Source organism: Hipposideros armiger, unplaced genomic scaffold, assembly GCF_001890085.2.
Source record: "Hipposideros armiger isolate ML-2016 unplaced genomic scaffold, ASM189008v1 scaffold_745, whole genome shotgun sequence".
In the NCBI taxonomy this organism is placed as follows: domain Eukaryota; kingdom Metazoa; phylum Chordata; class Mammalia; order Chiroptera; family Hipposideridae; genus Hipposideros; species Hipposideros armiger.
In genome coordinates this window covers 691252-712893 of record NW_017732095.1, presented here as the reverse complement: position 1 = coordinate 712893, position 21642 = coordinate 691252, and the positions used below count along the sequence as shown (strand labels likewise).

Below are 21642 nucleotides of genomic sequence, written 5' to 3'. Positions count from 1 at the left end.
ACTGATGTGACCAGCACCGCAAGCACAGGCTCCCTCCCTCTTCACCCCTAGAGACACCCGGCTCCCACAAAGCCGCCGCCCTTCCTACCGGCTTCCCGCTCCTGTGCTTCGGCAGCGGCCGCCTCCTTCTGGCGCACTAGGACGGCCTTCTCCTCCTCCAGCTCTGCCAGCTGCCGGGTCACCTGCTGGAGCTGCTGCCTCAGGCTCTCCAGCTCGACCACGAGGTCCCGTTCGGCTGTTTCCTTCTGGTTCAGCACCTCCTGCAGGCTGGCCTTCTCCACCTTGAACCCCTCGATGATGCCTGGGGGGAAGGGGGCGACATGCTGCGAGGCCCCACCCAGATACCGACAGAGCTGCCGAGCAGATGAGGGCATCCCCATACCAGCACGAGAGCTCAGTGGTCATTCCTGCGTCCATTCCTAGATGGACGGCACAGGGCGGCCCCCAGGCAGGTGCGGGAGCTGCCAAACACGGTGACACACCTCTCAGCAGCCGCGTGCGGGACGTCCCCGCCTCCCCGATGCACACACCACCCTCGTGCCGAGTGTCCAGCACACACGGCCACTGTGAGCACCTGACACCAGGGGCGTGGGGGTTGGGGGTAGTAGCAGAGGCGACTTCTGGGGGCCCCCACTGTCCATCACTCGTGACGGGAGGACAAGCGTTCCCATCTCGCCAAGTTACTCTCTGAGGCTGTTGTCCCCGAGATCCGCAGGAAGTAAGTGCCAGGGGAGAGGGCCGCTCCACGAGCCCGTCTGCTGCCACCCAGATGGTCCCCAAAGGCAGCTCCTTCCACTGAGGAAAGTCACTGATGCCTCACACCATTTGCTTTATTTTTACACTGGCTTTAAAACACTTGGTGCCGACTCTTCCCTTGGCACAGCTCTGCTCTGTGCCCTGGCGTGCCCACTCCAGCCCGTGCCACCTGCCCGCCAGCCGCTCACCCTCGGCCTTGTGCAGCTCCAGTGTCAGCCGCGCCTGGGCCACGTTCTCGTCCTCCAGGCGTTGCAGTAATTCCTGGTGTTTTCTCCCGACCTGCACCATCTCCTCGCTCTTACAGCTAAATTCTTTCTCAAAACGATCATGAATTTGATGTGCTTCCTCCAGCTGTTAAAACACATCGAAAACTGGAACTGTTTATCAAAAGAAATCAAAGCTCAGTTAATACCAACAGAATTCTACTTGTGTGGAATTGTGGTGGGATCATAAATATTCCATAGAGAACAGTTTCAGTGTTCAGTGTTGTGTCAGTTACTAAATAAAGTTGCTCTTTCAACAACTGTGCGCGCACAGACTCACACGCAGGCACCGTCAATACACATGTGTCTGGCATGGCAACACCATTTATGACACGTGACAGGTAGCTGACCATCGAGAGCCCGGCACTTGGACAGGACAAGCAGCCAGCTCTGCAGGAGGAGAGCGGATGGGAAAGGCACGGGGGTGGGAAACAGTGTCCCTGGGGCCAATCAGCACCCTGGGCAGGAGCCCTGGGCGCCTCGGTCACCACCAGGCCCTCCCCGGCCTCCTCAGATGCCCCCGCTTCCCGGTTTGGCCCCGGGCTCCATCTTCCCTTCCTCCCCTGCTCGCCTGGTGGGCATGTCTGTGCTGCGGCTCCCAGGCCATCTACGGGCAGGGGGCCCTGATGACACCCAGCTGTCCCCGCAGACAGCTTGGCACCTGGCCTGGGCCTCCCCCAGCCTCCCTGTGTACTTGATGCAGCTCAGCCACTAAGGACGCCTGTTGGCCTCACTCTGAAAACAGCCCCCAGGCTGCCCCGGGTCACCTCTCAGAGCTCTGTCCTCTCAGGACACCTACCCTGGCCTGAACAGGGCCCCGCACCCGGCCCTGCCACTGCCCTGCCCACCTCCCACAGGGCTCTGCCCCACTCACCCCACCGCCCCAATCCTTCCCTGTGTTCCCTCCCACACCTCATGCCCCTCCTGCCGTGGAGATGGCTAGCCCCCCGAGGAACGCACTCTGTGGGGGAGGACTTCCAGTGAGGGGGACACAGAGACAGCAGCTAGGGCCCATGACAGACCAGGGCACTCGCTCAGACACGAGGCCAGGGCCACGGGCCAGGCGAGAGCTGCAGACACCAGATGACCTCACGAGGGCATCTATTACCATTTAATGGCACTGGGGGACAATCAAAAGCACCTAAGGACTTGTCAGCTGCTGCCCAAACCCGTCCAGTTTGGAGACGGGAGGAGCAAAGGGGAAAGGGGCTGTGAGGCCCAGAGGAGGCATCCGGGCTGGACACTGCTGCTCTGCCCCCGTGCCAGAAACGGCGCTCAGTCGGAGGGGTCTGAGCGCGCCAGCAACCTCACGCTCGGTGCTTGCTTTTAGCTGCGCGCATTCAGGAAACAGCATCTTCACTGCTTTACACTGCCCGACTTAGCGTCTCTCCTACTTGTCCACAACGTTCCCCAAGGGCTAACATGTAACTCCCTTTCTCAGTGGTAACGTCTGAATATAAATGTGCTGACTGTGCATTGCGACAGCGCACGAGAAAGCACAAGTGGCTGAATCACACGTCACCTAAGTAAGGACGCTGTGGCTGTGTTTTCATTCACAGCAAGCCCACTTCCTCAAGACCTTCAGATCAGGAAAGACTCCTTCTCAGGGATAGACGCGGAGAAGGACCTCACTGGCGGTGACGTGCTTGTGTGTGTGTGTGTGAGTGTTGGGGGGGACACCCAAACCAATAGTCTCCAACCCCAAACGCCAGGTGCAGCAGGGACAGAGAGAAGCAGGTCTGCCTGCAGAGCCAGGGTGTCTGTCCCCTCCCTGCAAGGCCCAACGAGGAAGGTCATAGTCCTGCACCCTACGTGACCTGCGTGGTCACCGTCACCGGGCCTGAAGCAGTCGGGATGGGAGCCAGAACAGAGCAGCAGGTGGTTCCGAGCGGGCCACATCTCACCTGCCTGCTAGAGTCCAGAACCATCTCCAGGAGGCTGTCCACTGCCAGGGCGAGGCTCTGGTAGACCCTCCTGACGGGTTGCTCGCACTCCAGTGTACTTTCTGGGCTCAAGAAGAAGCTCTCACACAGGTGGCTGCTGATCTCGGCCTCGGAAGACGTCTCCATGCTCTCAGGCAGAGTCCCGTCCAACTCCGGCACGGCCCCATCACACCCGGGCCACGTCTCCTCCAGAGCTGGCACTGCAGGTGAGCAAACAGGATGACGCGTCAGGGGCGACATCCCATCTCAGCACGAGCAGCAGATTCGGCCCGCCCTGGAGGGGACAAGGATGGCACACAGCGCCTGGCCATCTGGGGCTCACCTGTGGACGGGGCTAGGCTGAGCCCCACGCGCTCGCTGATCCGGCTCTTCAGGGCAGTGGCAGCCTTCAGCGTCTCTCCAAACAGGCCCAGCAGCCTCCTCAGAGCATCCTGGAGAGCTGTCCTGGAAACAGAAGCACAGCAGGTGGCGGCCATCAATGGGGACCAGCCACCTGACGGGGGTTGGGGGGGAAGCCCTGCCTCAGCTCAGCTGGCGGCTCTGTGGACATGAGCCGGGCCGGTCTTCCGGCTGCTGCCCTGATCTTAAAAGACGCTGGACCACTCTGCCTTCAGGACGCTTCTCCGGGTCTTCAACCGGCCGACAGCACAAACCCACAGTCCCATGTCACAGCCTCCCGGCCCTCAGGGCCCTGCCCTTTTATGAGACACCAACTCAAGTCAGCCGCCAGCCTGCCCCACAGCTCCCAAGGACCAGGGTCTGACGTGACCTGCTCCTCATGGGACCAGGAGCCAGCCCGCACTCCGTCTCTGAGCTGGGCCGCCTCTGACCCCCAGGGTGACCCCACCCAAGATGTGGCTGTGGGCAAAGGGATACAGCTGGTGGTCAAGCCGGACAGGCTGACGTGGGGCACCTGCACCGTGACGTCACGACTCGTCCAGGCACTCCCCACCGAGGGCCCCACATGGGCACGGCTTCCGACACAGGATGCCACATGCACACGCGGAGCTGTGCCTTGCAGGGCCAACATTCCGGTGACAAAGCAGGAACTGGAGGGGACACCAGCATATCACACAGAGCACGCGAACCTTGGGGCGGCAGGGGCCCGACAGCTTCCTGCTGCTGCCCAGACCCCTGCAAGGGCTACCAGGGGCACGGGGTGGGTGCCCACAGCATGTGCCAGGGCCCTGGGGTTAGCGTGCGGGGGAAGAGAAGGGTGAGCGTGGAGACGGCCGGCCAGGGAGGGCAGGTGTTGGCTCTGCTCTGAGAGGAAACGCCAGAAGGCTCCTCCAAGCTGCCCACACCTCCACCACACGTTGTGTGCCAACCCCTGATCCCCAAGATGATCCCAAAATGCCACACTTGGTGTCTGGGCGCCTGCAGCTGCTGCTCACCAGGAGGACACACTCCAAACACCTAGGGGTCATTTGCTCTCTGCCATGTCCCTCCCATGTGTGGAGCTGGTGACCGCAGAGCCTGTCATGCTCCACCCTGCGCCCACCTTCATGCCGACTCAGGCAGCTACAAACAAGGGCTGCAGCAGCGAGCAGGTGTGGACAGAGCCATGGGGAGAGCAGGGCGCTGGGTAGGGGATGCTGAGCAGGGACCCCCGGCGAGCTCGAAGCTGAGCCAGGCCCACTGCTGCCTGGTCTCTCTCAAGCCTCAGGGTCAGTACAGGGCTACTGGGAAAGGCCGCAACAGAGACAAACTGATGGGCACAGCAGAGATGGAGGGGCCCGGAGAAGGGCCAGCTCATGAACAGGACGCTGAACAACTGCTGAGAGAGACAAAAACGGAGACTCTCTGACGTCAGAAGCAAAGGAACAGCTGGACAGTTCCAGACGCGCTCTAGCCATATAGTGAAGCAAGGCTAAACGTGAGATGACATGAGGGGACAAAACCTGTGTGGCACCAGGGGAATCGCTTCCTAAAAGTGGACCCCAGGCACCAGGACAAAGGGGCAGATGGCTCTCTGCGCCTGTATCAGCGTCACATTTTGCAATTCGGAGAAAGGCGAGGTCCCGGCAAAGAGGGATGGTGGGTGTGCAGGCGTCCACCGCGTCATTCCGCCCTTTTCTCGGTGTCTGAAATCTTTTCAGAGGAGAGCTGTGCAGCAGGGTCCCCCCTGCGACACAGGTACACTGGGGCGCAGCCACTGACCTCTGGCTGACAGACAGGGCCGTGTCGGACTTGAGCATCGCGATGAGGTTTGCACCCTCCTGGTTCTCCCGGTCGCGTCTCTGCTGTAGCTCCTCCAGCTCGCAGCTTAAGGATAAAACCTGGTCCTTCAGCTATTGTGGGAAGATCAGTCATACTTTAGTTAAAACAGTTTAGTTAAAAATTTCTGGAGCTTTCACCATAACTTCTTCACCCTACTAATAAAAAAATGGTGAAAGACAAACAGGTGGTGATTAAAGGTGAAACCCATAGGCATGCTTTGCGCCATTGCCCTCCCCTACAACGCAGGGCACAGAACCCCCAGGCCACCGGCCCGGGCGGGGACAGCGGGCACAAACCCACCTGAGCTCATTCTCACAAACGATCACTCAAAACAAAATCCTTTTTTGATCATTCACAAAAATCAGTCACCAGGCAAGTGAAGATTGCTCATACATATTCCTCTGACGAACAAGACAAAAAGTCAGCAGCTGTGGTGCCTCAGGGGGCCGTCCGAGCAGTGGCCATGAGCCACGGCGGTCTTGTCGTGCCACTTAGCGAAGTGACAAGTGTGTCTTCCCAGCAGCAGAGCCCCTAGCCTCTTAAGGCAAGAGCTCTCCCCTGGCCCCAGTGCCCACAGCCGCAGTTTCTCAGGTCGGATCAAATTTACTACCGAGAAGAACATGGGCGCCCTCCCCATGGAGGACAAAAGGACAGGGGCCACCACCGATCTTGCTGGGGGACACCCAGACACCCACAGCTGCAAAGCAACAACGAGCTGGCGCACCCACGGCCGCCTCTTCATCCAAGAGCAGGTTTGTGGGTGGAGAAAACAGACACGAGAGCACCAGTGCAGGGCCCATAAAACAATATTCGTAAGTACAAAAAGAAAACAGGCCAAGCGAGGAGGAAGGCATGATTTCCTGCCAGAACAACTGCCAACTGTCAATATTTTCCGTGTTGTGCTTGGAGGGGAATCGGAAAAGAATAGGGTTCTATAAAGCATGGGTTACGTCAGCTAACCATAGTAGCTGGGCAATGAAAGAAAACGCAATAAACAGAGAATTGCAAGCTTCAAGGTGGCAGAAAATGACCCCAAATGAACAAGAGATCAAGAAGGTAAACTGTGCCCTCCGCATGCTGCCTCCCACAGACCTGCTCATGGCTGGCTGTGGCCCCAACTGCTGGTGTGGCGAGTGGATGGCCGTCAGTGGGGGGTGGCCGCGGAGGGCCTCATTGCACTGAGCCGCCTGGCAGCCTAGGTCGACCTTGGGGTGGCCACACCCATGACTGTGGCCAGGCCACAGAGGCCACCATGACGGTGGATTCCACTCAGAGCCTGCCCTGCCCCTCCCCACACACACTAAGTGGGAAAAACTAACATGGTCATGAAGAAGAGAAGGCAAACAAACACCATAACACAACCAACCACCACAAAGTAGAAAGTTAAAACGTTCCTGTCCTATCTCGCACCCTCAGGAAGCACGTAACCCTAACTACCCCACACTCCATCCCGCGGCTTTCTCCCACCTCCACATCAACTCCCTTAGTTCTTTCTCTCTTTAAACTCAAACGCATAAAGGAAACTGCAAAGCATCCCTCTCCCAAGCATCTAAGCTCTTGTTCCCTGGCAGATGTCGTCAGTGTGGCTCACATAAACGCTTACACAAATTCTCTACAGGGCTGGACGTTCTTACGTCAACATATATACAGCGGAATGTGACTGAGCCTTAAAAAGGAAGGACATTCTGACACCTGCTCCAACGTGCAGGACCCTGGAGGACACAAAGCTGAGAGGCAAGCCAGACACAGAAGGACACTGTCAGAGGCCCCTGGAGGAGTCAGATCCTGTGACAGGAAGTAGATGGTGGTGTAAGTGCTAGAGGCGGGGGCAGGGAGCTAGTGCTTAGTTGGGAAGACGGAAAGTTCTAGGGATGGTGGTGATGGTTGCACAACACTGTGAGTGTGGTTAATGGTTCAGATGGAAATTTCATGCTCTGCAGAGCTCACGGCACGCAGACGGTAGGGAGGACACGCATCCCACACACCTGCAGCACCTGGTCCTCGCTTGCTTGGAGCTGCAGGCGCAGAGCCTCTGTCTCCCGTTGCTGAAGGGGCTGTTCACACGCCAGACTACGCATCTTCTCGTGGTCACACACAGCAGCTTTCTGTTCACTGTCAGGTTCACCCTGCACAGAACACATTATTAAGAACAAAAAGATGCTATGAGGGTATGAAATTATGCTTGCTCCATTTCTCTGCTGTTCACTAGAATTTAGTTCATTCAACAGATGTTTACTGAGTCCATACTCTGTGCCAAGAGGAGCGGGCCAGGGGCCAAGCACAGAACGCCAGGAAACGGCCTGCTCCCTGACGGCCGGCCACACGAGCAATTCTCCGTTGGCAGGGACGCAGGACCATCAAAGCCCAAGACACTGAGAAACCTAAGTTCCTTTGATTTTCAAAGGTAAACGCTGTTTCTTCCTTAATAAAAGGTGCTTTAATTAGATTCACCTACTGAATTAAACTGTATTAATGAAATAAGCTTTTTTTTTTTACAGAAAACTAGAGGTTGCACCTTCAGAATGACACTATAAGGACCTCCAAAAGCCCACTCCTCTATACAAGCGCCCTGCACAACGCTGCAAACACTGAAAATCAGCTTCCTCAGGGCTCTGCGAATAGGAAGGTTTTCGACAATCCAAAGAGTGTTTATGGGAAGAAAGGCTGAGTCTCCATGGCAGCTGCCAGCTCTGGGGGCTGGAATCGGTCTGATCGCTCCAATCTCGGGGTCAGACTAGAAAACAGCACCCCAGCAGCCATGCGGGGGGGTGGAGTTCCCCCAAAGTGCCACCCCAGCAACTGTCACCAACTGACCTGCCTGGCAGCTCTCTGAAAAGCTCCGTTCTCAAGGCTGTTTTTTTTTTTTTTTTAAAGATTTTTTCTTTTTTATTGGGGGAATTGGGGGAATGGGAACAGCGCTGGGGAATTGGGGGAAGGGGAACAGACAAGTTGCTGTCGTCTTGTTCTTCAGTCTAGTTGTGGAGGACGTTGCTTCACTGGCCCAAGTTGGCACCATCATTGCGCTCTTCTCTGGCAAGGCAGATCAGTCGCCGGCTTCTGGACGGCCGCTCACTGCGGCTGCTGGCCGCTCACGCTGGCTGCTGGCCGCTCACGCTGGCTGCTGGCCACACACGGTAGCCCATGGCAATCCACTGCCACAGGGGCTGCAGCCTACGCCGTCGCCGGCGACTCATGGCAGCCCAGCTCCAGGTCGAGCTGTTGTTCAGCATCTCAGCTGTGGAGGGCAGTGTCACTGGCCCTCATATGTGGGATCCGAACCAGGGCCCTCTGGCATCCCAAGCGAGTTCTTAACCATCGCGCCACTCGGCCGGCCCTCAAGGCTGCTTTTTATCTGACCTGAGGCAGAGCTCACTGCCATTGGTCAAAAACCATCGCAGCAGTGGTAACAGTCGGCTAGAAGGGGCTGGCCAAAACCTCAAAAGGAAACACTAGGAAATGAGGTGTCGGCAGGGGGCTCTGAGAAGCCCCAACACACTCCTGGGCGTTTGGAAGCAGGAGCACAATCCGTGCAGATGCCCAGAGTCCCAGAGACCCAGAGGGGATGAGCTCTCCCCTGCCCCCGCAGCTCCCCACAAGAAGACTCGCAAGCTGCCTGCCAGAGCCCTCACAACAGGCAGGCAGGAAACGGGGCCACCCAGGTGTCCTGGAGCTGGAAAGCGCAGCCACCGAAACGAAAACCCCCAGAGGCGCTCCACAGCAGACCGAGTGGGCAGAAGCGGCGAACGTGAGGACAGGTGACGTGAGCTCCTCAGTCCAGGGAACAGAGAGAAAAGGGAGTGGAGAGAGGTAAGCAGAGCCCGAAGGCCTGAGGGCCACCATCACAGACAGGCCAACGCCACAGAGCAGGAACCCCAAGGGAGGGGCAAGAACAGGGCTGAAAGAATACCTAAGGTAAAAGCCCGAAGCCTCCGCCAATCTCATGGGAAAATATGAATCTACACACGAGAAGCTCTGCGAATTCCAAGTAGAACAAACTCAGAGACCCAGACCTCGACACATCATAAGCAAACCGCTGAGACAACGAAAAAGAATCTCGAAAGCGGCCAGAGGAAAGCAGCTCAACACAAGGACCCTCAACGGAGTGAGAGGCAGCCAGTGGGACTGGCCGTGCATCAGGAACCCGAGTCAGAGGCAGACGGACGACACAGGCGCTGGGCAAAACTGCCCCCCAGTCAGCCTGCGTCCAGGACACTGCCCTGGCCAGTGAGGGAGGGACCATGACATCCCCCGACAACAGGAACAGAGCACTTCTCAGACAGACCTACTCTGCGGAAACTCTAAGCGAGGACCTCAGGATCCCACGAAAGGACGCTGGCCAGTAACGAATCCAGGAAGAACAAAGAACACTGCGGAAGGTAACAAGGAACGACAAAACAAACAGACTTTGTGTTTGTGATCCTTTTCCTCTTATTTGATTTAAAAGACACCTGCATAGAACAATGAGTGTGACAGGGGTCAGAAGGATGCGCTCCGCGGCCACATGAGCACAGAGGAAGGGCAGGGATGACGCCGCGCGGGACAATTTCATCAACTATGAAAATCAAGTTTGTCCAATCTCAACTACACTGTTACAAGGAGCTCACCGTACTCCTAGGGTGAGCACTAACAAAATAACTCAAGAAATGTAAGAAAACAAACAACCAAGGAAATTAAAATGAAAAGGCGGCAGTAATGGAGGGTTAGAGGGGAGTGGAGACACTGACACAGAAACCAGGAGTGGGCACTGACCCCACGACGGCCAACACGAACCTGGAAACGGCACACTGAGAAAGGAACCAGACACAGGGCACACGTGTGATAGGCGCCATTTCTCTAAAACGTCCAGAAAACGCAAATCCACGGAGACAAAGTGGATTTGAAAGACATGAGTGATTGCAGGGGGCTGGGGGAGGCTGCAAATGGGTGAGGGGCTGCTTTGTGTGGTGACGCAAATGTTCTGGAATTAGTGGTGACAGCTGCATACTTTGTGAATATACTAAAAAACACTGAAATATATACTTTAAAAGTAATTTGTATGGTATGTGAATTCTATCTCAATAAAACTGTCATTAAAAAAACAAAACAGGGACAGACAGGTGGCTCAGTTGGTTAGAACGCAGTGCTCAAAACACCAAGGTTGCCAGTTCAATCCCCACATGGGCCAGTGAACTGCGCCCTCCACAACTAGACTGAAAACAACAACTTGGCTTGGAGCTGATGGGTCCTGGAAAAACACACTGTTCCCCAATAAAGTTTAAAAAAAAACCAAACCTACAGTAACATTGGCATGAGACATGAAGGTGCTGAAAGCGGTCACCCTGTGCAGACAGCCTTCTGTGACAACGGCCCGTTAAAGCAGGAGCAGGCTTGTGGGGCCTGCTGCGTCACCACAGCAAGGCAGACAGACAGACAAGCCCTCGCAGGTTTAAAATATTTGTGATGATTTCTTAGCAGAAAAGGTATGCTAACCAGCCAATCTCAACACAAAAAGGAACAGAAAAGGTCACCTAGAGACACCGTCCCTGAGACGATGGAAACAGCTTGTTTTCATTTGCCCACGAACTTTCATTTACAATGAAACATCCCTCTGAACCCAGCACCTGTGGCCAGGGCAGCTGGGCACAGGTGGACATGTGTCCACTCCCGAGATAACCCTCGTTCCACAGTTTGCTCTGCGGTGACACGGAGCCACCGTGTGTAGGCTCTGGGTCCTCGCCTCAGTCACAAAGCTCAGAAAACGGGGCCTGCCCGATGAAGCACTAAAATTATACTCCCAAGTCCTAGAGGCCATTTGTGAATCAACACAGGTCATTCTTATAAACTTTCTCTTCTGAAACACATTTCATTCTAATCCTTTAGAATTCAAGCGCAATTTCTGAGTTAGGACACACTGCCAAGTTGCAGAGCACATTATCTCATTTCTCCACAGGGCAGTCTCCTGGGGAACGGCCGCCGGGGGGATCACCTCCCGGGGAGCGGGGAGAAGGGGCACCTCCGGGGAAGGACACTGCAGTCCTGAGAGCACCCGGGTCCCACCAGAGGTGCCGGTCCATGTGTGCGAATCACACGAGAACAGAACCCCAGCACCAGCGGGCACCACAGACAGCAGGGCCACAGCCCGGGGACAGGGCCACAGTCCCTTTCCCCAAACACACCCCACATCGAATGCTTCCACCAGTTGTGGAGGACACTGGGAAAAATAAGAAGACGTCAATTCCCAAAAGGCGGCAAGTCTCCCAGGACGTGATAGCGCGTGACTCCCCGTCACACGGGACACTGAGCCACAGGGGCTGAGCTCTCTGGACCCTGCTGGGGGCTTCCATCTCGGCACCTTCAGCAAACGGGCGCTGGTGACAAAGCAGTCTGCTCACCACACCCATTAAACACTGTTAAGAGGTGGGGGCGGGGTGACCAGTTAGCTCAGTTGGTTAGAACGTGGTGCTGATAACACCAAGGTTGCCGGTTCAATCCCAGCGTGGGTCACTGTGAGCTGCGCTCTCCCTAAAAGAGTCAGCTGTGCCATTGTAGCATGAAAGCAATGTGTAACCAATGACCATGGCTGTTCCCCCAATAAAGATAATAAAAAATTTCAAGTTTAAATTTAAAAAAAGGCAAGGCTACACTCGTGGCTGGGGGACTCTTCTAGCCACAGGAAGTGTCCCTCAGACAAAAACCTTCAACAAAAGCCTAACGTATAAAAACAGACACAAACAACCTCTGCCTGAGAGGAGGGCAGGAGCTCCCCACACCCCCGAGTGCGGCGCCCACACGGAGCACCAGACAGGAGCAGGGGCAGCGGGCTCGGACAGCCTCTGTTTGGCCATGCGGTCCTTGTGTCCCTGTGTTACTGCCTACAAGAGCGAGGGCAGCAGGTGGACTCTACGTGGGGCCCTGGCTGGGAAAGGTGAGCTAAGGAACCGACCCAAGGCCAGCCGGCACCTCCTCGTCTGTGGCCAGCGCAGGGCAGCATGGGCTGGGGCAGCCAGGCAGAGCCATGGCGGACTCCTCACCTTTCACTTGGCTTCAGGAGGGTTTGAGGCCGGTGCAGACACACCAGGTCTAACAGGATGGCACAAACCAGGCTGGAGAGCAGCTAACCCAGAGCGCTCGCCCCACATGCACTGGGGGCGGCTGGAAATCACCCCAACTTCCCATCTGGGGGGCAGTGCGCCCCAGGACCTTCAGGCAGCAGCACAGGGACGAGGCAAAGGCCAACCATGTGGGGTCACAGGGGGTGCCTGTGCTCCAACGCAGGAGGGCAGCCAGCATGCCACCTTGGAGGCCCAGGACCCCAATGACTGGGGACGTCTGGCAAGAGGGCGCATGCTCAGGCCACCCCTCCACAGGACTGCACAGGACCAAAGGTGACTCACGCGACTCCCCACCCATAAGACCCCTTACAGACAATCATTTCTATCTCCAGCCTTGAATAAAACTCTGTTTAATTTACCAGGTTCTAATGATAAGGTCAATATAAGAAAAAGAAGGGTTTTTTTTTTAAGATTTTTATTGGGGAATTGGTGGATGGGGAACAGACAAGTTGCTGTCATTTTGTTCTTCAGTCTAGTTGTGGAAGACGTTGCTTCACTAGCCCAAGTTGGCACCATCATTGCTCTCTTCCCAGGCGAGACAGATCAGTCGCCGGCTTCTGGACGGCCGCTCACGGCGGCTGCTGGCCGCTCACGCTGGCTGCTGGCTACACATGGTAGCCCATGGCAACCCACTGCCACAGGGGCTGCAGCCTATGCCGTCACCGGCAACTCACGGCAGCCCAGCTCCAGGTTGAGCTGTTGTTCAGCATCTTAGCTGTGGAGGGCAGTGTCACTGGTCCTCATATGTGGGATCCGAACCGGGGCCCTCTGGTGTCCCAAGCCAGTTCTTAACCATTGCGCCACTCGGCCAGCCCAGAAAAAGATGTTTTAAAAAAGTTATTTTTACATTTTTCTTAAAATCCACATAATTATAGGAGAAATGTCATATACACGTTAATCGTTAAGAAAACAATTAAGTAGCAGGCCAGCCAGGTGGCGCGTTGGTTAGGAGTTGGCTTGGGAGCATGAGCTCTGAGCAGCAGGGCCCCGGTTTGGATCCCACATATGAGGGCCAGTGACACTGCCCTCTACAGCTAAGATGCTAAACAACAGCTCGACCTGGAGCTGGGCTGCCATGAGCTGCAGTGAGCTGCCAGTGACAGTGAAGGCTGCAGTGGGGCTGCCGTGACCCGCTGTGAGCAGATCCGATCTGCCTCAGCCAGGAGGAGTGCAATGGTCACAGTACCATCATGGGCCAGTGAGGCGACGTTCCTCCACAGCTGGGCTGAGGAATGAGGGGACAGCGGCTTGTCTGTTCCTCTTCCCCGATTCCCCAATGCTGTTCCCTCCCCCAATTCCCCAATAAAATCTTAAAACAAAAAAAAGTGCAAAGAATGTTGAAAACTAACCTAAATTTAAAAAAAGAAAAAGAAAAAGAAAACACAGTAGATACGCCTGAAGAAGAAAAACAACTTAGTACTCCGCAAAGAACACCAAGGTCGTTATAAAAATAAATTCAACTGATAATGAACTACAGATTTTTAAACTATATGTAAGCTGACCACATGTTCTCTTAATGTTTTCAAAGTTGTCATATCAACAGATGTGTTTTTTTTTACCAAGAAAAGATGAAACTACCTTGTACCAGCAGTACTGGCTACACTACGGTTCACTTCTCTTTCCAGACCCCTGCTGGGTGTTGCCCCTGAGGAAGGGTCCTTCACGGAGGCACATCTCTAAGAAAAGACATTTCAGAGCACTCTGTCACAAGCACACTCCAGAGGGAGGGGACCTGGAGAGGGACCCAATCGCCTCACATGTACACATTAAGTAGGGTCTGGTAAGTGACACTGCTTTGAAAACAGCTGCAGAGATATTTGTGGCCCAGATGAAACCTGTTCGCAGAGGATGAACAGCCTGTCCCGGCTATTTTGGGGACAACGACCCTGGCACCCCAAGGCTTTATGTAACTCACGTTTGCGGCTGAAGCTTGAGGGAGGCCACAGGAGGACCGCGTCACCACCGACGAGGCCTCGCACCGAGTCACAGACGTCAACCTGGCTGCACGTGCAGGTCTATTGGCGCTGACAGGGCATGGGGACTGCTGGACACTCAGCCAGGCAGCAGTGAAAACCAAGCCAGGCAAACGGGGCCGCATGGCCCTGACCTGAGCGACCGGCGGAGTGGACTGGCCCTCGGGCTGGATGTGGGATGAAACGAAGCCGTAGCTGTTGGCTAACTTTCAGGTGAGAGCAGGTCCTGGCTGTGCTATAGTGGGGGCACCTGGCTTGGTAGAGACAGAGTAACGCGTCCCAGGGGAGCACACATGATGTACAGGGCTTGCCTCAAACAACTGGGGGGTGGGGAGTGCTGAAGCCACAAGGTGGCGCGTATCCACCGGGGAGCCAGGTGGGGAACTGTACTAAACTTCTGCTTGTTGTGTTGACATTTTCTCCAACAAAACGTTAAGACGGGCAGAAAAGCACCACCTCCCAGAGCACCGCTGTCATCCTGTGAAATCAGCTGCACAGAAGAGGTGACGTACAGCGCGTCTGACCCTCACCCCCTCGGCGGCAGAGCAGGGACCACCAACCTCAACGAGCTGGTGCAGCAGTGACACACAGGAAGCAGCGCCGGCAGAGGACAGAGGACACGTGCCTTCACCGGCGCTCGCTCTGAGACCACAGACAAAGCGCTTAGGGCTGTCAGCAACGGGACGTGCAAGTCAGTGGGCACCACGACAGGGGACATGCCGGGGATGGCACGCAGCAGACGCCCTCAGCGTGGCACAGGTCTGAGCCCTAGACACGCCCTGCCAGGACCCGTCTGCAAACCGCAAAGTGCCGTGGGGCCTGCCCAGCGGTCAATCCCGGCCCCTCGGGCACGTGGGACCCGCCAGCAGCCCCCATCACGTGCCTTTCACCAGAGCCACTGTGGACGGTAAAGGTGGTCGTCCATCTCACACCCTCTGCTCTACCGTCCTGGGGTGAAGCAGCTTCCTAGAGGCCACATGACAGTGATGACCCCTCAGGATGGCGACTCCAGGGGCTGGGGGACACTAGGAGTCTGAGGGAATACCAAGGGGGCTTCATCCGCTTTTAGTGTCGTCTGAGAGAGGACACTGGGAAGAGAAGGCTGAGATGCTGTCAAGGATGCTGTGTGTCTCTGGCGGTGAGCCGGGTCGCCTGTGCGGCTCCAGGCTGCTGAGGGCACCGCTTCCGGTGTGGTTCCTCCTTCATCCTCTCAAACATGGAACCCCACCGACTGGCTGCATTCAGGGCAACTCAGAGTCCAAGGACCAAATGTCAAGAAAAACACCGACTCCCAGACTTTCAGCCAAACAGAAGAGGATGAATCTCACAGGGAGGCTTCCCCTGATTTCTATAACCGCCTCTGCTCCTCCTCCTCCTCCTCCTCCTGGGGACTTGCAGAAACTGGTGGCTTTGTGCACACAACCGGAGCACTGACTGGTCACCTGGGAGCCCGGCGAGTGGCAGGGCCGGTCCTGTGGTCAGAATCAGGCGTGAGCACGCCCGACAAAGCCCCACAGAAATAGTGCTGACCCAGGTGCACGAATCAACACGTTGTGCACAGGCATGGCACAAGATGCTGGCCACTCGTGAGACGTGTCACACAGGTTCTCACCCCCACAAAGACCAGAAGTTAGGGAGATGTGAGCCTTCAAATACAAACGCCGGGGAAGGGCCTCAGGGTCCGGCCAGAGGTTTCCCACGCCTGCGAGGACGGAATGCAAAATCATATGGGCACGCGTGTGTGTGCAAGCGTGTGTGTGTGTGTGTGTGTGTGCGCAAGCACGCATGCAGTGAGGACAGGGTGCCCAGCACTGCACACCAGGCGTCCCCTGCTGGGCAAATGCCATCCTGCACAGAGGCACGGGGAACAGAGGACAGGAGCCCCATGGCAGGTCACCTTCCAAGCGCCACTGTCAACCTCGCTCCCGCAGCTCCCGTGAGCCTCAGGAACCCCTCGCTGCTCCCGAGCACCATGTGTGCCTTCCCACCACTATGCTGCCCACGGGCCTTGGTCAACTGTCACCTAGACTAGTACAGTAGCCTCCACCCCCTTCTGGCCAGCCACCAATGGCCTCTGGAGCAGACCGTGTGCTAGGCCACTGGCTGCCAGATAAGGTCAGGACCCCTGGCAACAAGGACACTGCCCTCCAAGTGCACCCAGGCGGGTCCTGACATGCTCACTCCCTAACCCAACCTCCGAGACCCTAACTAGGTGTGGCAGGGCCCTCGGAAGGCTTGCTGGAAGAGTGGGACCAAGGGGACATTGCATCAAAGCCCCTTGCAGCGAGCTCCCCAGGAGGCTGTGGTCTGGGCGCTGCTCTGGACCCAGGGACACAGAGTGAACAGAGCACCACACGCGCTGCCGGGGACACGGCTGGGGCCCATCGGGCAGTCGGGGAAGGGCTCACTGAGAAGGTGACTCGATGAAGAAGAGGCCAGAGCACAGGTCCCGTTCAGAGAACACACACCTTACATCCTGGAAACAGCAAGGCAGCAGATGGCCAGCACCATGAGGACAAGGGGCAGGGAAGCAGATAGGGTCAGAGGGCACGCATGGCAGGTACCACTGCACAGAGGTGAGGATGAGGGTGCCACGGACACTCAGTGACCGTGGGCGAGCAACACAGCCCTCCGATGAGGAGCCCCAGGGTGCCTGGCACCCCCACGCCACTGCCCGCTGTCCCTGAAGCCACTGCTGCCCAGGAAGAGGCTGCACCCCACGCTGGAGGGGGCTCACCTGCCAGCCCTCTGGCTGCCTCTGCCTCTCAGCCCCCCAACTAGCGCGCACGCGGCCACACCCATCTCCTCTCCAGCAGGTGCCCCTACGAGCAGGGCTGCAGCCACTCTCTTACTGTAGCCACACTCTCACCCTGCCATCCACGCCCTGCGGGCAGCACTGGGCATGCCTGCCTGACCCACGCACTACACAGGGCAGCCCATCCACTGCTAAGACACCAAACCCGCAGCGACCAGTTTTAGGCCAAACAGAAGTGTCCTGGTGGTGAGATGCAGGTGTTGCTGGGCTGCAGGTGAGGAAAGGTGGGCGCCAGCCCAGGGCAATGGGCCTTCTCCACAACGTCCCTTCCATACTAAACTCAGGGACAGTCCCTGCTCTAGAAACACAACAGATTTAAGCTCATGAAGCGGCCACAAGGGGAGAGCCAGGCTGCCATGAGGAGCACCCCAAACCCCGTGAGGTCAGGTGCACATTCTGCTGCAATCAGGGGCCCAAAGCCTCCCGAGGGGCCTGCAATCACACAAATCCTTAAACCTCACTGGTCTACACCCAAAGTCGCCGCCGATGGTGGCAGCACAGGCACACGTGGGCGGCATACACTGACACTTGCTCAGGTGCACACCCACAGACACGCACAGTGTGCAGCACACAAGCGAAAACGGAAGAGCCCTGTGCTGGGAACGGCAAGGCATGTCTCACCTGCTGAGCCCTGCCAGGCCTGGCTACGGGGACCCGCAGGCTCTCGGGGCACTTGGTGCCCGGCTCAGCACCCCCGTGGCCCTCTGCAGACTGAAGCTCGGTGTCACGTTCCCACTCAAATCCCTCCAGCCCCGAAGTCAGAGCCGCGTGCTCAGGAGCCTGGTGGTTGAGCAGCTCCAGGGCCCGCCTGTGCTCGCCGCGAAGGGCCTCTACTTCAGACAGGGGACGAGCGTCCGCAGCCTCCAGGCCTGACTGGCACCTCACCTCCAGAGCGCGGACTTCCGCAGCATGTGCCATCTGCAACTCGGCCGCTCGTGCTCCCGAAAGGGCCCAGTGCCGCCTCTCGAGCGCAGCCCGCAGCTCCGCAGTGTCGGCCTGGTGCTGCGCCTGCAGCTCCGCACTCAGGGACACGAGGTGCTGCTGGTGTCTGTCCTGGAGCAGCCGCAGCTCGCCTGCGTGCCTCTCCTGGGCCTCCCGCAGCAAGGCGTCTCGTTCAGCAGTCAATTTCTCGGTGATTTCTCTACGCTGCTCCAAAAGCCTGACGGGACAGCAAACCACACAGTCATAAAAGCACGAAGCCCTTCACATCCCTCCAGGAAACCGACTCCTACTGGCAAGACCGGCATGTGGCTTTCACTGTCCTTGTTCTTCCTCCCTCAGCCACTAATGGCCCGAGAGGACCCCCGACCAGGAGCAAGTGAAGGCGCCAGAGCCAGGCGTCCCCAGCATAGGACATGGGACACAGGACACAGGACCCACAGCAAGAAGTCACAGGGACACTTCCGACGGGCACCGTGCTCAGCAGGCGTGACCATGACCATGGGGAGGAGGACCCGACAAACCGAGGGGTGGCAGGGCTGCACAGGGCATTCAGCAGACCTCAGAAACCCTTCAGCTGTGAGGGACGTGAGCTCGGAGAGTGGGCGGGAGGCACTGGCCGGTAGGGGCACAGGCAGAGCCAGGAAGACGCGTTCTCGTCCAAGCGCCCAGAGCCCCACCTGGAACTTGACCACAGCTCCAGCTCTGGTGGGCGCTGCTGAGCTCAAACAGGAGGTGTGACCGCCGGTGTGTGCTGCCCATCCCCAGCCACTGCCCGTCTAACCCTGGCCACACAGTGGCGCGCTAAGCTTTTGTGCCCACGTGCTTGGGGGGGCATCGAGCACAGACAGCCCAGGTTGCAAAGAGTCAGCACTGTCAGAGGCCAAGAGCCAAATTACAACTAGATCTATTTACAACTTACAGGAAGTACGTATGTATTTCAGAAAAGATGTTTTATTTTTAAAAAATAACCTATTAAAGCTTAAAAAAACAGAAAAAACATGTGTGGACAGACTGCACATCCTTATGATAAATGAAGCTGAAAGGTCTGCACTGAAATGTGAAAACGTGCAGAGAACAGGAATGATGTGAACGAAGCACATGCAGCGTCCCTCCAGCCGAGGGACAGACTCCACCGGAAGGGTCTGGATGCTGTTCCTGCCAGCACATGTCGGTGACAGGGCTACGTGTCCCACTCTTGCTTCAGGGTGAGGACTCGGGATGTCGCTGAGCGCCAACAGCTCATCTTCCCAGGGGACCTGCCTCCCACCTTCTGCCAGGTCCTCCCAGGACCTGCGGCTGTCCTGGGTCAGGTCTCGCGAGGGGACCTGCCACACCGCTCCCAGGTGTGACCCACCTACCTGTTCTGGGCCAGCGTCAGCTGGAGCGCACAGTCCTCCTTCAGGCGGGCTGCAGTCAGCTCCCAGGCCTGGCCTGCGGGGGCCACACCGTCACCCGGCTCCCGGCCACACTGTGGACACTTGTCCCCCGTGAGCTCCATCTCCAGCTGCCGCAGGCGGCCCTGCTGCTCCACCAGCGAAGCCTCCAGGTCCCGGATCTGGGCTGCCTGCTGGTCCTGCAGTTGCCTCATTTCGGTTTCCCGGAGCTCAAACTCGCTGAGCAGCGACTGCCGGCCCGACGCTGCCTGCTGGGTCAGGTCCAGGAGCGTCCGCGCCAGCCGCTCCTCCGCTTCTCTCTTCAGGGCCGCACTGGTGACCTTCCACTCTGCTTCTCTCTCTCTCAATTCTTGTTCCATTAGCTGAACCTGCTCCTTAGCTTTTCCCAGTTCTTCTTGATGACACTCCACTAAGTCATGTTTCGCCTGAAGGAAGAGAGTGAAGGACAGGCCACTGGCAGCAATGATCCAGCCCCAATGTGAAGGCAGGGCCCACAGCACGTGGCCACTGTGCCAGGGACAGCAGTGGACTGCGACTGCTTGTGTTGACCGGAACACAAGTAACCTAAATGACCAAACTGAAACCACTTGCTTAGGCACAATGTCCACATCCTGGTCCCTGAAAACAACGGGGCCAGCAGGCCAGGACGAAAACTAACTGAACAGAACACACACACACATGCACACGGGACCGGAGCCGAGTCGGGGCTGGAGCCCTTCTCTGTGGCGCCAAGACCAGCAATGGGGGAAAAGGGGACACGTCCCGGGTCTTCTGCTGAGGAAAGGCCAGAAACCCCTGAAACAGCAGAATCGCCAGCAGCAAGGAGATGAGCACAGCAGACAGCGTCACGAGGTCAAGTCTCTGCACGTGCACAATTCATATTCCAGGATATACAGGAGCTAGAGCCAGAGGCTAATGAGCTAAAACCAATACTTTCAAAGGTGTCTTGTGAAAAGGGAGATGATTCAGAAAGCGAAGGGAAGCAAATATCCTCGTTTTCAAAAAAGAAAGTAGGTCAACGAACTACTGAACATCAACCAATAAAACAAAAACAAAAACAAAACTGGGACGTAAGACTGACCTCAACTCATTTAAGTTATTAAAAATAAAGTTCAGGGTCCTGCTTCTGGTGATGGCTGAGGAGTTCCAGTCAGACCAGCCTTCCCAGAGAGAACTATACACTCTGTTAACTAAAACACACGAAGCTGCCGGAAGGCCCAGAGAGCTCCCAAAGGAAACGGCCCTGGTGACTCACTGAGCTGTGCTCACGGGAACCCCATCGTCTTACTTATTGGAACAGAGGGCTGGAAAGTGAGAGGGGGAGCCCCATGAGGACAGAGCTGGAGGGGGAGGCGGCAAAGTCCGGCTGATCCCAGATCCGTACGTGTGTGGGCAGGACGGCTAAGGCTGACAGACCTGAACAGTGCGCTTCAATCCCACAGAGAACGAGGCCTGCAGAGTAAGAATCCAGTGATACTAACTGCCTGCCGAAGCACGAGGTCAACACTCTTCAGAGGAACATAGCAGAATCCAGAGTTTCCACAATGTCCAGGAGCCAATCCAAAAACAGTGACATACAAATAAACAGGAAGTAAGACCCACGCTAAAGAGAAAATACATCCGTGGAGAAAAACCTTAAGATAACGTAAATGTTGAAATTAGCACACAGAGGTCGTAAAGCCATTATCATAACCACACTTGTGAACATAAAGGAAAATATGCTCATAATGAATAAAAAATAGAAAATCATGGCAAAGAAAATAAAAACTATTCTAAACAACCAAATGGAAAGTCTAGAATTGAAAAACACAATATCTGAAATTTTAAAATTCAATGGACGGACTTAAAAACAAATTAGAGGCCAAGTGGTACGTTGGTTAAGAGCTGGTTTGGAGGCCAGCTCTGAGCAGCAGGTCCCCGGTTCAGATCCCACATGAGGGCCAGAGATGCTGCGCCCTCTACAGCTAAGATGGTGAACAACAGCTCGACCTGGAGCTGGGCTGCTGTGAATCGCCAGCAACGGCGTAGGCTGCAGTGGGCTCCTGTAAGCTATTTGAGTGAGTGGCAGCAGGCGTGAGCTTTCGTGAGCTGCTGTGAGCTGCTGTGAGCGGCCATCCAATGGTCGGTGAGCATTTGCCTCACCCGGGAAGAGCGCAATGATAACACCAACATGGGCCAGTGAAGCAACGTCCTCCACAACTAGACTGAAGAACAAAAGGACAGCAACTTGTCTGTTCCCCTCCCC

The 21642-nt window shown here is 56.5% G+C and overlaps 1 protein-coding gene across 1 annotated transcript in view; it reads right to left on the bottom strand.

Moving 5' to 3' along the window:
• Positions 1–21642, bottom strand: part of PCNT (pericentrin) — a 127504-nt gene that overhangs the window by 74541 nt on the left and 31321 nt on the right. Inside the window, exons 15-22 of the mRNA XM_019628028.1 lie at positions 19362–19822; positions 17683–18220; positions 7168–7308; positions 5123–5253; positions 3285–3406; positions 2924–3162; positions 945–1107; positions 89–301 (exon numbers count right to left, since the gene is read on the bottom strand). Coding sequence (XP_019483573.1) covers positions 89–301; positions 945–1107; positions 2924–3162; positions 3285–3406; positions 5123–5253; positions 7168–7308; positions 17683–18220; positions 19362–19822 — 2008 coding nt within the window. The remainder of the gene's footprint in view (positions 1–88; positions 302–944; positions 1108–2923; positions 3163–3284; positions 3407–5122; positions 5254–7167; positions 7309–17682; positions 18221–19361; positions 19823–21642) is intronic.